Source organism: Carlito syrichta, unplaced genomic scaffold (genome assembly GCF_000164805.1).
Source record: "Carlito syrichta isolate Samal-C Ts95f unplaced genomic scaffold, Tarsius_syrichta-2.0.1 Scaffold306873, whole genome shotgun sequence".
NCBI classification, from domain to species: Eukaryota; Metazoa; Chordata; class Mammalia; order Primates; family Tarsiidae; genus Carlito; species Carlito syrichta.
This window is the reverse complement of record NW_007250969.1, coordinates 255005-271316: the sequence shown is the minus strand read 5'-3', so window position 1 is coordinate 271316 and position 16312 is coordinate 255005. Positions and strand designations below refer to the sequence as shown.

At 38.4% G+C, this 16312-nt stretch overlaps 1 protein-coding gene across 1 annotated transcript in view; it reads left to right on the top strand.

Annotated features, from left to right (window-relative positions):
* Positions 1 to 13268: 13268 nt before the first annotated feature.
* PIEZO2 (piezo type mechanosensitive ion channel component 2) overlaps positions 13269 to 16312 on the top strand; it is a 188222-nt gene continuing 185178 nt past the window's right edge. The window contains exon 1 of the mRNA XM_008063492.1: positions 13269 to 13427. Coding sequence (XP_008061683.1) covers positions 13320 to 13427 — 108 coding nt within the window. The 5' untranslated portion in view covers positions 13269 to 13319. The remainder of the gene's footprint in view (positions 13428 to 16312) is intronic.

Here is a 16312-nt window from a genome sequence, read left to right as displayed (position 1 = left end):
ATTGCTGGTGTGGATGAAGGATGGAGATTTCTGATGGCCGTTAACATTGCCCTTGTGGCCCCACCTCCAAGGAGCTGAGGGGCTCCCCCACAAGAAGATGTGGCCTGCATTTTGCTTCTCACTAGGAAGGCAAGACACTTAAAGAGGCACACCACTTGGGGGCTCTGTTTTTGTGGCTCTTGTAGCATTTTCTCCTTTGTCATGGATAAAGGTTTTGGGGGACTTCGAACAATAATCTATAAAAATAAGAATGACTGAGGGAGGATGGAATATCCTTTGCAAACTCAGAGAAAATAAGCAAGAAAGATGCAAATACATTGCAGCCTTGGCTTATGCACAATAGCCAAGCTGTGGAAACAGCCTATGTTCATCAACAGATGAATGAATAAAGAAAATGTGGAATACATACAGAATGGAATACTATTCAGACTTAAAAAAGGAGTTTTATTTGGGACAACATGGATGGGACTGGAGAACATCATGCTAAGTTAAATGAGCCAGGTTCAGAAAGACAATACTGCTTGACCTCACTTATCTGTGAAATCCAAAATGATTGAATTCATAGAAGCAAAGAGAACAATGATGGTTACAGAGTCTCGGGGTGGGGAGACAGGGAGATGATGTCAAAGTACAAAATTTCAGTTAGGAGGAAAGAGTATAAGAAATTACTGTACAGCATAGTGACTGTAGTTAATAACAGTGTATCATTTACTTGAAAATTGCTAAGAGATTAGATTTGAAGTATGCTCACCACAGACAAAGGATATGTGAGGTGAGACATATGTTAAATAGTCTGATTTAGTCATTTCACAATATATACATTATCAAAGTAAGTATATTAAAGTTTAATTTGCCAATCAAAAAATAAAAATAACTTTTTTCTGATAGTATATACTGTCTATACTTTACATATTTGAATATCATTTTATTTATAATATGAAAATCATATATTAGGTCTCCTAATGTCCTTACTAAGTACAATTCATCGATTCCCAAGCATTGATTTTGAAATATTACTAGTTGATGAGGTTAAAAAGATTGTTCCTCCTCCTCCCCCCAAAAAGAAAAATGCAAGCAGAAGAGGACAATTCCCTAGAACTCGGTGGAGGGAAACTGGGGAAAGGCCTTGAGTCACTGCACTATTGTTATTATTATTATTATTAATTGATGGACTATAAGAAAGTATTTTAGAGGGGATTGCAGCATAAAAAGAGACCACTATGGCCTTCCCTTCATGACAGTCATGTCACAACATTAGCACAAGTGAATATGCTGGGAGCTCTCAGGTGTTTGAAGCAGGTGACAAGACGAGAGACCAGTGGATACAATGTGTGACCATTTTCTTTAACATCGATATTACTGTCAATGAGTTCAAAAAAGCATGTATGCTTTTTTTTGATTGAGATAAGTATAGACGAAGAGGATAAGAGTTGTGTGATAGAAACTGCATTAGCAGAGATCCAGAAATTGAAACGACCATGTCACTGTCTAGGATGGTGAGGAGTCTGGAAGAAGGGGGACCAGTTTAGAAGCAGCAAGGAAAGAGATTGACAGGGGAAGAGTGCCCTGTGGGGCTCTGCACCAGCTGAAGACTCTGGATTTGCTAGGCTTGGGGGTATGTCTTAGGACCTCATCCAAGAAAGTCACAGGACAAACGAAAGAAGTGTGCTTGATTCTTATTGTTTTTGAGTTTTGTTTTTATTTTGATTTTTTTTGTCCATTTGATTGTTTTGGTAGTTTAGCAGCGGTGGTATGCTGGTAAATGTTTAACAACCAGCACTCTAGTGGGCAAAAATACCCGATTTGCAGCATCCATCAATTTTCATGATGGACTGTTCCCACTGGGGTTCGTTTTAAGCTGGTAATACCCTGTCACTGAGCAAAAAGTTGGGGAGTGCTGGCACCAGGCTGTTCCAACACACTCCCAAGGGGCAGCGTGCATGAGGGTGAATACACAATGGTTCCTTAGCTATACAGCCTACTCTCATTTCTGTGAATGCTGTCCATCAGGGCTGTAGGACTTTTCTGAATAGACCCTGAGGTAAGTGAATTAAAATTTCAAGCAGTATTTTTGCTTTAAAGTACACATACAAATCTAGCCACTAATATGATAGATAAATAGATAAATCCTGAAAATCCAGCTACTACCTATACCTTTAGGTAATTAGAAACGGGGTTTTAGTGACTCTTTCAGTAGCTTTATTTGAAATAAAGATTTTTAACTTTACAGAAGTAAGCTAATTGTTTGCTTTCTCGAATGCATCATTAGCCATGGAACTCTCCTGATTTGAATATTGAAAGTGATTCTTATAAATGTTACATTTCTCTCCAAGGTTTCTAGTTTACATCAAATATATGTCTTGCTAGATGTGATTTGCTATATGAGGTCAGATGTTAAATTAAATCAGATGTTAAATTATATATATACATAATTTATATATGAAAGAAATTATACATATATTAAATTATATATATATATATAATTTAAGACATGTGGGAAGCAGTGGGAATCTGAGGTTCTGTCTCTTTTATTAAGTTTTTTAAATTACATGTACATTCACTTAATTTGTCTACTCTTAAAGTTATTAAAAGCAAGTGACTGAAGGCACCTGAATCAGACACAGTCATATTTAACCTTTAAAAAAAAAAAGTAAACCAGCTCTCAGTGTGCAAACTTCAGAAGCCACCTGAAAACCATTTTAATAGTTTTTATTCATTTGATGTTTAAATCATATTACTGTAATTCAGTTAAAGGTGACTTTTCTATCAACTCTACACCAAAGGATGTGCCCCCCAAAAGAAATGGGTGAATGGGTTGATATTTGTGAACTTCTGAAAATGACTATGATAGCATCCTTACCCGTATGCATCTCAGGAATACCTGAAACTCCAGCAGTTTTCTTCTTTCCTGGTTCCAACTAAATTTCACTGCCTCCTTATTTTGGTTATTCATGAAATGAAATTTTAGCATTGGGAAGGTCCTGAGAAGTAATTTTTTAAGGGAGGAAACTGAAATTTACAAAAACAAAGTGTTTTGCCCATGAGTACCTACCTGTCTTCTTACCAAGACTTTTACAGAAAATTGGTAATTAAATTTGATCAATAAACCAATCAGACCAAATATAATCATGACCATTGCTGCTTTAATGGGTCATTATTTTTCCCAGTCAAGGTAATTGACTTAATCTCTTTCAGATATGTGCTGCCCAGAGAATTCTAAGCAGTGTGTTCCAACTTTTAAAGATAGTGCAAAGTATTAAAAATATGCTTTTGTATATACCAATCTGCTTTCATCAAGTCTAAGAACTCGAGTATCACCACTGTTACAGTTGATTGTATCTCTTTCCTCTGCACTGAAATATGTATTTGTCATTTTTGTGTAGTTGTTTATGCATGAATCCCTAAGCAATCTATATTTTATACCTTTTCAGCTTATTTTTTGGTCCACCATTATGTTTGTGAGATACAATCATATTCATAGGTGTAGCTCTAGATCACATATGCATTTGCACTCACTTATTTCTGTATAATATTTTATTGTATGACTATACCATGATCTAACCTGTCTACTCTCCTCTTTATGGCTATGTAGGTTAGTTCCAACTTCCCCAAATCTTTTTCAACAGGTATTATTGCTGTCTAGACAAATAGGACCAGTATGACTATAACAAGATTGGAATGGAAATGTTTGCCTGTTGAAAAGAACATGATGTTTGAAGTGGTTTAATATTGCTTTTATGTATGAAACAATGTCATTTGCACATACCTAAAAAACAGTGCAATTTAGGTTAACCTTATATGGGAAAATGTACATATTGATTGCTTTGACTTGTTTTATTAAAACGGACTTCTACACAAAACCTGGTTAGCATGATTCCTAATGCACAATTTGTTTCAATAAAATTTAATTTATCAAAAAAAATTAGCCAGGCGTGGTAGTGCATGCCTGTAGTTCCAGCTACTTGGAAGGCTGAGGCAGAAGGATCGCCGGAGCCCAGCAGCTTGAGGCTGCAGTGACCGGGAACAGCCACTGCACTCCAGTTTAGGCGACAGACTCCAACTAAAAAAAATAAATAAAATAAATAAATAAATAAAATAAAATTTATTATTAAACACCCTGTAATGTATACTTATAATTCATTTTAGAGAAGTCTCACACATATATTCACTCTATGCTATGCACTGTCCCTGGATAAACTTGTTTTTTACTCTCTTGTTTTTAACCAACTTGTTTGAGAAGAAAACTCGCAAATCTATCCTTTCAGTCATGACTTCTCTTCCCGACACAAATTCCATGTGATCTCCAATTTAAACTATTGCCTCTGTATCTGAATGTCCTAACCACATCTCACCTCACTATGAAACCACTACCTGCACTGTCAGCAACCAAATCATTATTTCCCATATGGCCTGTTTCCTCAATGATTACAGTCCTCCTTTGCTCCAAATCCTTCTGTAGTACTGGATATATGAATTTTTCATACACACACACACACACACACACACACACACACACACACACACACACAAATCCAAGTTTGGTGTGGCCTGATCTTATCCTATCTTTCTGACTTTATCTGTTTTACATTATCTTTTTTTTTTTTTTTTTTGAGTTGGAGTCTCACTCTGTCACCCAGACTGGAGTGCAGTGACCGCTCCCGGCCACCGCAGCCTTGATCTGCTGGGCTCCGGCGATCCTTCCGCCTCAGCCTTCCAAGTAGCTGGAATTATAGGCGCGCACTACCACGCCTGGCTAATTTTTTTATTTTATTGTAGAGATGAGGTCTCGCCTGCCCAGGCAGGTCTTGAGCCCGCGGGCTCAGGCAATCCACTCACCTCAGCCTCCCAAAGGCACGGGATTATAGGCTGAGCCACCGAGCCCGGCTACATTATCTTAACAACCAATATTCAGCACTTAGAGACAGTGTCAGACACAGAGTATATGCTTAATAAACTTTTTAAAATTCATAAATAAAAAATCCTGCCAGATTGAGCCATGTCATGTTCATTAGATGCCCTTCATGTCTCTTGTTTTTGAAATATTTTCTCCATCACTTTTATTTAATACAACTGAATATATATTTTAATGCCACATAATTTTCATATTTAACAATGAAATCTGCATGTGCAAATAACTGAGGCTTTAGTAACATCCCCTCCTCTTAGTGTTTGTGGTATTTATCTTCCCCAAATAACAACACTCTTTATGGTAGGTATCTCATCTAATTCTGCAACAGTGCTTTGCACAAACTGTCATCATAGGAAGGAAAGAGTAAATATTTGGAGAAGCTGGGCTCGGTGGCTCAACCTGTAATCCTGCGGCTTTGGGAGGCTGAGGTGAGTGGATTGCCTGAGTCCAGGGGTTTGAGACCCGCCTGAGCAAGCGAGACCTCATCTCTACAATAAATCAAAAAATTAGCCGGGCATGGTAGCGCGCGCCTGTAATTCCGGCTACTCGGAAGGCTAAGGCAGAAGGATCACCGGAGCCCAGCAGGTTGAGGCTGCGGTAGCCGGGAGTGGCCACTGCACTCCAGTCTGGGCGACAGAGTGAGACTCAAGAAATAATAATAAATAAATAAATAAATATTTGGAGAGCAGTGATACGTCCAGAGATAGCATGCATCCAGCTGACCTTTACTGATCATCCACACTGAACCATCTACCTTTCCGGTCCCAGGGATACAGAAATGAAATTGACAGGGGCTGCTGCCAGGCAGATTTCTAAATGAGTGAGTGACATGGAGTGTTAAATATTCCATGATGGAATATGTGTGAATGATGGCAGGCAGCTAAAGGTGGAGGTGATCCGTTCTACTATGGAATGGGTGCAGAGGGACAAGGCAGGAAGGGCTTCCTAGTGGAGATGTGCAGCTGAGTTTTAAGACATCAGGAGAATTTAAAGCTTTTGGGAGAAGGGCACTGTTGGCCATGGGAGAAGACTGCACACTAGCTCAGAGAAAAAACACTGGCATATTCTGGGTGTTTGCATTTAGTATGACTGGAATTTGGAGTAGAAGGAAATCATAGCAATAGTTATGACATATAGAACCTGGGGCATGGGAAGGGGTTTCTTACTCAGGAATGACTCCTATAGGCAGTGGGATTAAGATGATCAGCTTTATGCTTCCAAAACTAAACTCTGGTGATCATGTGGAGGGGACAGCCTGAGACAAAACAGTCAGGATTCTATTGCAGTAATCCAGAGACCAGAACTGGGCTTTGTGGATAAAGAGGAGGGTGAGTAAGAGAAGTGTTATGGAGACTGAATCTCCTCCAGGTTTTCAGTGAGATAATTCAAGTTTCCACGTTCTGTCTTGGTTACTAGATTGATGACAGCGCTATTTTTCAAAATTAGGAATATAAGAAGAAGAGTTAATTTTGAGATAAAGATAACATTTAGTTTTAAGACGCTATGGAGGCCGGTCTCGTTGACTCAGCCTGTAATCCCAGCACTTTGGTAGGTCGAGGAGAGTGGATTGCCTGCCCCTGCAGGTACGAGACCAGCCTGGGCAACTTGGTGAGCCCTCGTCTCTACAATAAGTAAAAAATTAGCTGGGAGTGGTAGCATGTGACCCTAGTTCTGGTTACTTGGAAGGTAGAGGCAGAAGGATCGCCAGAGCCTAGCAGGTCGACACTGGGGTGGCCATGAGTGTGCCACTGCACTCCAGCTTGGGCAACAGAGTGAGACCCCAACTCAAAAAAAAAAAGTTATGGAATACAGAAGTATAGATACCTAATAGCAAAAGAGATAGCTGCAAATGTTTCTCAAGGAACAAGTTGGGCTGGGATGTAGATATGTAAGTCATCATGTGGACGCTGATTGGAGCTTTCAGGGTGGATATATGTTATCCAGGTTGACCATGTAGAGTTTTAGAAGGAAAATAAAGTACCTTGCAGACTCAACATTCAAGTAAAGAGGAAGAGGTTGGTGAGTACATACCAACTCAAAACTGCTCCAGTGGTATTTCCCTGCAACGTGAGTTTTTAGTGACTTTCATAGGTAGTTAGAGAATTAGAAGAGAGATGTAAAAAAATGAAGGAAAAGGAAATTGGAGAGCAGAAAAGTTGATCTTGCTTGTCAAATGCAGCATAGAGATGGAGCATGAAGAGAATTGGAATGGGTCACTTGGGCTTTGCAGTTGGGAGAACACTGTTAATCCCTGAGAAGGCATTTTCTGTGCAACCGTGAGTGAAGAGGCCGATTGCATCAGGTGGAAGATGGGCATGGTAAGGATAAGGTACAGTGGGTGCTGGCATTACTCAGAGGACAGATCTGAAGAACATGAGGAAGTAAAAAGCCTGATTTGCAGCCAGGCACTGTCTGTCCCTAACTGTGTAGTTGAGCCAATTGTTGAAATCCGTTGGTTTCTACAATTTTGTGAGATGAGGAAATGGACTAGACCACCTCCAACCTCCAGTTGGCATCAGGGACCGGTTTTGTGGAAGACGATTTTTCCGAGGCGGGGACAGCGGAGGACGGAGTGGGAGGAGATGTGCAGTCAAACCTCTGCTAATGTTAATCTGTATTTGCAACCACTCCCCAGTGCTAGCATCATCCCCTCAGCTCCACATCAGATCATCAGTCCTTGGATTCTCGTAAGGAGTGTGCCAGCTAGATCCCTCGCATGCACCGTTCACAATAGGATTCGTGCTCTTATGAGAATTTAATGCCACAGCTGACCTGACAGAATGCAGAGCTCCACTTAACCGCTGCTAACTTCCTGCTGTATGGCCCAGTTTCTAATAGGCTACTGACTGGTACAAGTCTGCAACATGGGGACTGGGGACCCCTGGACTAGACTATTTCTAATTCTCTTCCAGCTCCATCATTTCAATGACTTATTGAGTGACTTGATGATGGAGATAGTGGGGTGATTGGATGAGGAAGTAGAATGAGATGTCACTGACCTCTAAAATTATTAGAGACCTATTAAAAACTAAAGGTATATAGAATACACATGCATAATTGTATATATTGGTATAATTTCCAGCTTATCCATTCACTTCAATAAAAAATATAGACCAATGAGTATTCCCTAGCCCAGCACTTCTCAAAACCTATTCTGCAAACACAGCTCTGTAGGATATAATTACTATTTTGTGAAATTTTTAAGTGGTTTTGTGGTCAAATAAACTTGTTTTACTGCAATATTTGTCAAGTCTTTTGCTATAATAATAAGCATTATCAGTTTCTAAAGCTTATCTGACTAATAACTTTATTTTCTCTAATTTTGTTTTAATGCACATTTCTGAAGACTAGCATCTTGATGAATGTACATTAGTAAACACTGATGTAAACAATGAAGAGGGAAACTTTATTGATAAGATGGTCTTCAAATAACATATGTCAGACTGTGACCTGTTTACTGTACACACTCCTTGTTATATTTTTCCAAAAGTCTCATTGTTTCTGCCATGACTGTTTTATGAATGCACCACTTTGTTACCCCGACAAGCCAAGAGTAGTAGTTAATAGTTTAGCACCTTTATGGCTGAATGATTCCATTCTAAGCAGGAATCGCAGCCCAATCCTGGATTCAGTAGCTGAATTCTATCACAGTGGGTAGTGATTGCTTTTGCAAACTGCATTCATTTATTCCCCTAAATATGTATGCTCCAAAATGTCTCTTTTGGGACCAGGAAGCACAAAGCTGAGCCTGTTGCCTCAAAGTGACTGTTTGCAAATTGGGAGCTTAATGCAGTCCACAGGTGGGAAAGGTATCAGGCACTGACTCTCTGTTGTGGCGCAAGAAGTAATTGAGACCACAGCTGGAACTCTTGTTACCTTTCCTTTAAGGACTCCTTTCCTCTCAACTCTGCTTGGATGGTGCTTTTCATAAAATGCCACAGTCGATTTGCTTTCCATGAAAGAGCTATAATCATCTATTGCCAAAAATTCACCTGAGTCGTACCAGCCCCCTCTCCTGACTTTACCCCCACACAGAAACAACCACCCAAACCTGATCTTTGTTTTCTGGTCTCTTTCCTGGATCCTTTTTCCCCTCTTCATTCTAATGATATTAATTCAAGTTTATGCTGTTTGATCACATTAGGTATACTTTAAAACTACACAATAAATCTTTGCATTTTTTTCTATGATAAAATCAATCATCAGGTTTCATTATTATAAATGTCGTTTGGGTGAAGATCTCTTGATTGAATTTTCTTACTCTTGCCCCAAATGAAAAGAATTTGTTATTTTTTAAAACTCTGGACACAAGTAGGGTTGTGGTGTGTTTTTTTGGGGGGGGGGAGGAGAGTGTAAGAATTGGAATCATAGTACAATTCTTCTTCCAGATCATTTTTTAAATTAGAATATCCATCACCTCAAACTTTATCATTTCTTTGTGTTTGGAACATTCTAAATCTTCTCTTCTAGCTGTTTTGAAATACACAATAAACTATTGTTAACTATAGGTATCCTTTTGAACACTAGAACTTATTCCTTCTATCTAGCTGTGTTTATGTGCCCCTTAAACCAACTTTTCTTCATCCTCTTTCCCTGTTACCCTTCCTAGCCTCTGGTAGCCACCACTCTACTCTCTACCTCCATGAGATCAACTTTTTAAACTCTGACATACGAATGAGGATATGCAATATTTGTCTTTCTGTGCCTGTCTTATTTCACCTAACATAATGACCTCTAGTTCCATCCATGTTTTTGCAAGTGAAATAATTTTATTCTTTCTTATAGCTGAATAATATTTCATGTATATCTATACTACACTTTCTTCATCAGTTTACCTATTGGCGGACAGTTAGGTTGATTCCGTGTTCTGGCTACTGTGGCTACAGCTGCAATAAAAACGGTAGTCTAGATATCTCTTTGATATATTGATTTTTTTCCTTCTGGATATATACTCAGCTGTAGGATTGCTGGATCATACAGTAGTTCTATTTTTAGTTTTCTGGGTCCCTACATACTTTGCTTTTCATAGTGACTGTACTAATTTACATTTCCATCAACAGTGTGTTAGCACTCCCCTTCCCTTCCTCCATCTCCTTGCCAGCATCTGTTTTTTTTGGTTGTTATTTTTATAATAACCATTCTAATTAGGGTGAGAGGATATCTCATTGTGATCTTGATTTACAGTCCCGTGATGATTAGTAATCAGCATGTCTTATATATCTGTTGGCCATTTGTATGTCTTTTTAAAAGAATGTCTCTTCAGATCATTTGCCTGTTTTTTAATTGGATTGTTTATTTTTTTTCGGTTGATATGCTTGAGTTCCTTGTATATTCTGGATATTAATCCCCTGTCAGATGAATAATTCGCACATATTTTCTCCAGTTCTGTAGGTTGTCTCTTCACTCTGTTGAGTACCTCCTTTGTTGTACAGAAGCTTTTTACCTGATATAATCCCATTCGTCTATTTTTGCTTTTGGTGCCTGTACCTTTGAGGTCTTACTCAAAAAATCTTTACCCAGACCAATGTCCCAAAGCATTTCTTCAATTTTTTTTTTTTCTAGTAGTCTCAGAGTTTCAGGCTAGATCATTTTCTTTAAAAGCCAGAGCAAATTAGACTGGACTGAGGATAGATTCCTAAAAGATCCTAACTTAGAAGACTCTTACTTAAGTTTTAACATATATGTACATTATAGTAACAAATTAATGAAAGCATTCTAAGTACAACAGTTGTTGATTTGTTAATTAATACTATCTATCCATAAGCATGATGATGTTTAGAAATAAATCGAGTTGTGAAAACGTTCGTGATATATTAAATGAACAAATCCATGTCAAAACAAAAAATATGAGCTTAGTGTTGTTAACTATAAATATGCATGTCCACACATAGAAGGATGAGTGACAGGAACGCCTTGTGGGTGCATACATAGTGGGTTGAGGGCATAAATTTAGACATAAAGGGAGGCGAGTATAATTCTATTCTCCATCTATGTGACTTTTGGGAAGTTAAATTGCCTTTTGAAGTCTTAGTTTTTTTCATATGCAAAAGGAGAATAATAATGCTAACTCTAAATGGAAGGCAGCAAAGACTGGAGGGTGAGCTGAAAAGGGGATACTTTAAAACTACACAATGAATCTTTAGGTTTAATCTTTTGGGTTAAATAATAGACGCAAAGCTCTTAGTACAAATAAACGCTCAGTAAACGGTAGATATTATTAATATGTTTTTGTTTGCCAAGATGTCAACTGTAGCTATTTCTAAATGATGAGCATCCTGCTATTTACTATTTTTTAAATGTTTATACCAAAATATGTAATATACAATATAAATTAATACAGCAGCTATAATCACATAAGGTATATATGAATATATATGCATTTTTTTTTTTGAGTCAGAGTCTTGCTCCATCACCCAGACTGGAGTGCAGTGACACGCTCACAGCCAGCCCAGTGTCGACCTGCTGGGCTTTAGTGATCCTTCCGCCTCAGCCTTCCAAGTAGCCAGAACTACAGGCACGTGCTACCACGCCTGGCTAATAATTTTTTGATTTTATTGTAGAGACGAGGTCTCACCATGTTGCCCAGGCTGGTCTCAGGCAATCCTCTCACCTCGGCCTCCCAATGTGCTGGAATTACAGGCTTGAGCCACCATGCCCGGCCTATACATATGTCTTTACGTGATATATATCACTGTCTTTTGCTTCCTGTTCCTTAAACAAATTGTGTCTCTGATCAGCATTGTTTCAAAGACTTAACCCTTCTTTGAAGTTCCACTCTTAATTTTCCCACTGATCATTTCATCGATTCCAGAAGTTTCAGTACTAGCCCTGACCCTTGACTCTTCTGCTTACAGCTTCCCTACTCTAAACTCATTTTGTAAACTTACGTCTGGATAACTTTCTAACTTTCTAAATTTCTCTTCATATTACCCAGTCATTTCATTAGCTTTTTCTAGCCAGACTTTATTCCTATTGTATGAGCGAGTAGAGAATATGCCAGGAATTGCTCTTCATGTGGCTTTTAATAATAGTAATAAGTACTGTGGCTATAGCAGTATATGTTGCTACAGTGCTATGAGCCCTGTCGTTCCGAATTGCAGCAGCACACTGGGCAGTCGTCTAGCACCATGGTGAGGAACGTGGCTGGCCCATGTCATGTGCTGAATGGTGTGAGAAGGCTGCCAGTGGCTGTTAAGTTCCGTTGTCTTACACTCACAGCAAAGTGAGCTTAGCCAGAACACGTCTCAGCCGAGGTGATGTGTGCTGGCCAACCATGCTGGCAGCTCAATGTACTGCCTCTTATTCCCATATTCATCACTCTTGGACACCTTCCAAAATCACAGATGGTGCCTGTATTACCTTCCCAGACAGATCCCTCCTCCTCTTCCAGCTGAAGCCCTTTCCCCTTTCCACCTCACCCTCCAGTCTTTGCTGCCTGCTATACCAATTTGTTTCAAGATTTCGGTTGTAACAACAAATGCTATATAAGTGTGAAAATCATCTAAATGTCAATTGTGCTACTATTCTAAAAATATAGACTTGGGTGGAAATATGTGTTTCATACTTGACAAAGAACTTTCACATATATTATTTCATATATAGGTATTCATCTTGTTTTCTAAAATCATACCTAGTATCTCATGTCACTTGAATGAGATGAAGAAGGCGAATAGTATTCTTTCTTTGGCAGAGAGGGAGAACAGGTAATTGTGAGAATCCACCCCTCCCCACTCCCCAATGGAATGCAGCTGCTAAGTTTCAGACTTAGACTTGAAACTGAATCTTGTAACTCTACGTTCAAAGTTACTTCTCTAAGATTAAAAGAAGAAACATACCAGGTCCACCTTCCTGTAACAGTATAGAAGACAAAATCAGCTAAGTACTTATAATATTGAAGAGATCCTTGATTCAAGTTTGCTTTAACATTTTCTTCCGTTTTCCTTCTAGTTTTGATTTACATCTAAAGTAAAATATCTTCTAGCTGATACCATAGGTCTAGTTTTTAATTGCTCTGGCAAGATTGCAAATAACTGCATTTGTACTGGACATGTGGTTTGTTTAACAACAATATAGCCCACTAGCATATTTTAGGAGAATTGGTTTAAGGGTTCTTTATAATATTTCTGAATCTCCAGTGAAACGCTGGAATCTTCCTGAATCTTGGTGGATTTCATAAGACTCTGAAGTCAATGAAAGGTTTATTATGCCTTCTAGGCAGAAACTGATTATGTTTTATTTTAAGTCATTAAGTATAGTATGTTTCAGAAGACTGAAATGTACCATAAGATGGTTTAATCACAGAAACGTCACAACTGAATTTTCTTCCCCCCCTCCCTCACCCTTTTTTCTTCGTAGCTTGAAGGGAGCTGATGCCGGCAATGGGATCAGAGTGTTTGTACCTGACATCGGGATGTTCATTGCTAGTCTGACCATCTGGCTCGTCTGTAGAAACATTGTTCAGAAACCTGTGACGGAAGAAGCAGCACAATATAATCCAGAGTTTGAAAATGAAGAATTGGTAAATGTGACTACACGCATCTTCCTTCTTTGATTGCTGAGGTCCCTGACACTTAATAGGTTGTGAAACTATGATAGCAACAGCTAAATGTGCAGGGTACTTTTCGATTGACAGTCCTGGACATAAATGTTTACAGTCACTTTGCACAACAACTTCACACAGTCCCAGTGGGTAGACGCTGTCATTCCTACTTTCACAGTGAGGAGACAGATTCAAGGAGTATCCATCCCGGTAAGGGCCAGGATTGACCCAACACTCCAAACTGTCACTTAATATTATCTTGGAGGCTAACCTTGTGATGTCATATATAATATTGAGTCCAATTGGTCTGGAGGCCTAAGCTATTGCAAAATATTTTTAGAAGTAACATCTGGTAGTTTTAGGAGAAAAAAAAACAAACGATTTTTTCTTGAAGGGGAGCTTTCCAGTCTGTGCATCTTGCCCTTCAGAGTATAGTTATGTTAACTCAGCATGCTTTGATCAAGTTGTTTTAAAGCACTCCAGAGGGAAAAAAATGCATATTTGGAAAAGTGTGAGAATGTTTAAAAGGTAAAAACAGTGAGTGAAATGTATGTTTTTTAGCTAGTGGAAATGTTTCAGGAGAAACTGCTGGTTTGGGAGCTTGTCAGATTTCCCTCCTGGGTGTGTGGGAGTGTCAGACAGCTCAGCACACCCTGATCTGCCTCAGAATACTCTTATGTTCTAGTAACTATACTTTTTATGTGAGGTTGAGTGATATCAATTAAAAAGTAATTGATTGAGTAATGGAAAGATAAAATTTACAAAGAAAAAAAGTGACTTAAAAAGACTTGAAGTAGACATTTAATATAAGACGCTTGTGACTACCAAATGTTTTCAGTCATAAACTCTGGCAAGAAATTAAACTTGTAAAACTGAAGCCAGTTAAAATTACTTATATTGAGAGTGTTAACCAGTAAGGCATCAAGGGAGGAAAATTCTCAGTTATGGCAAATAATTTATGTAATTCACAAATAAGCAGCAATTTCCTTATGTGCTTATTAAAAAACAGTAAAGAGAAGATAGAACTCAATGAACATACAAACTAGGAATCATATTACTACCTAAAATCCTTATGGGTAAAAGATATGCAATCACCTCACATATCAATATTATGCTGTTTTTAAGGAAACCGTTTAAAAGGAACTCGGTGTAAAAAGTAAGCAGAGTGAAGTAGCTACTAACCACATCTTACATCCAAGTCTACAAACCACATGACATGCATTAGTGTCCTAAAAATGGATAAAACTATGAAAGTACTTTTTCTTCTTGCTGACTTTATCATTTTAGGACAGAAAATTTAAATTTTGAATACCTTTTTTACATTTGAATTTTGTTTTATAGTATTTACAGTTCAGAAAATGATTTTCCTTAAATCATTATTACCCAGAATTGTCTAAGTTTGGTGAAAGTAAGCCCATTGTCTCAAGTTCTACCTGTTTAGGATTTATTGTTATTATTATTTATAAAGATAAGATTATTTTTCAGTTATCCTCATAGATGAAGGATAAGGGATGATTATTGAAAATTTAGAGGACTTAGAAGTTAGATTGGTGGCGAGTGCCTAGGGATTGTGTGATGTTGAGACAATTGTTTATTCTTCTACAAAAGAGAAACAGTGATAATACTAACCACATAACCGTTATGAGTGCTAAATGAAATATCTATTTAAAAGCCTCGACCACAGTGCCTGCTCATTTTCGTTGCTTAATAAATTGCTATTTGCTCTTCTCTTTTTGTTCTTCAATCTGAGAGGGAGCAGAACAATTTCAAAAGCAAATGTTTCTCTTAGCGTTATAGAAACTTAGTTGGAAAGAGTTTTGAGGCGAACCCACTTAGTAAAAGTTTCTCTTCTGTGCCATTTGTAACAGACAACCCTGAGTGGACTATAGAGCTTCTTATAAAAAAGAACTTATGTCACCAAGGACAAATGTTCTTTGCCATAGGACTAAGAGAGCCTACACTGATCAACAGGAAGGCTGTTAGGTCATGATTGGGTGTCGTACATCTGGTGCAGAAGAGAACACGACACAGTCACTTGGATGAATTCTAAAATGACCTTTCCTTGACTATTTTACTCAATTTTCAGAGATAGATTTATGGTCCCTTTCTTCCACTGAAAATTTTTAAATATCTAAGCCTTACGTATTACTAATTACATTATTTAGAGATAACAGTAAGATGAATACCCTCAACATTATTTATCTGGGGTTTTGAAAATACGAAATGTTGTTACTATGGCATTGTGTTCCTTCTTAGTTAAATTTGTTCAGGGCTGTTTTAGATATTGATTTCCATTTTCCTAGCACATTCCAGCCCATCAAGTAGCCCAGAAGGAACAGGAGGGTGGGTGAATCTTCTGAGATTAATCCACAAGGAAATATTTCTTCCATGTGACAATCTGGACTTGAGTTTGAAAGAAATAGAAACATCCAGCCAAAATAAGCAGAGGATTTATTTTATTTTTGACACCCCAATATACTTCCTTCTGCTTATAAATCTTGGTTTTTGAACTCGAGAATGTTTGGTTTTTGAGGATACTGAAAGACTAGTGTTTGTTGGCATCATTTCTTCTTTCATTTATCTCAGTGAAAAAATGGCAAGATTAATCCACTGGTGCCTGGGAGAATTCCTTCTCATATGCGGTGTTGTTTTAAAGCAGCAACTAATCCCTGGGGAAGACTCATGGGTCTTCTGTTCATCTTCATTGATTTGGTGATGAGACTCAAGTTTGCAGTTTTTTGTTTTTTGGGTTTTTTTTGAGTTGGAGTCTCACTCTGGCGCGCAGACTGGAGTGCAGTGGCCGCTCCCGGCCACCGCAGCCTCAACCTGCTGGGCTCCGGCGATCCTTCCCCCTCACCCTTCCG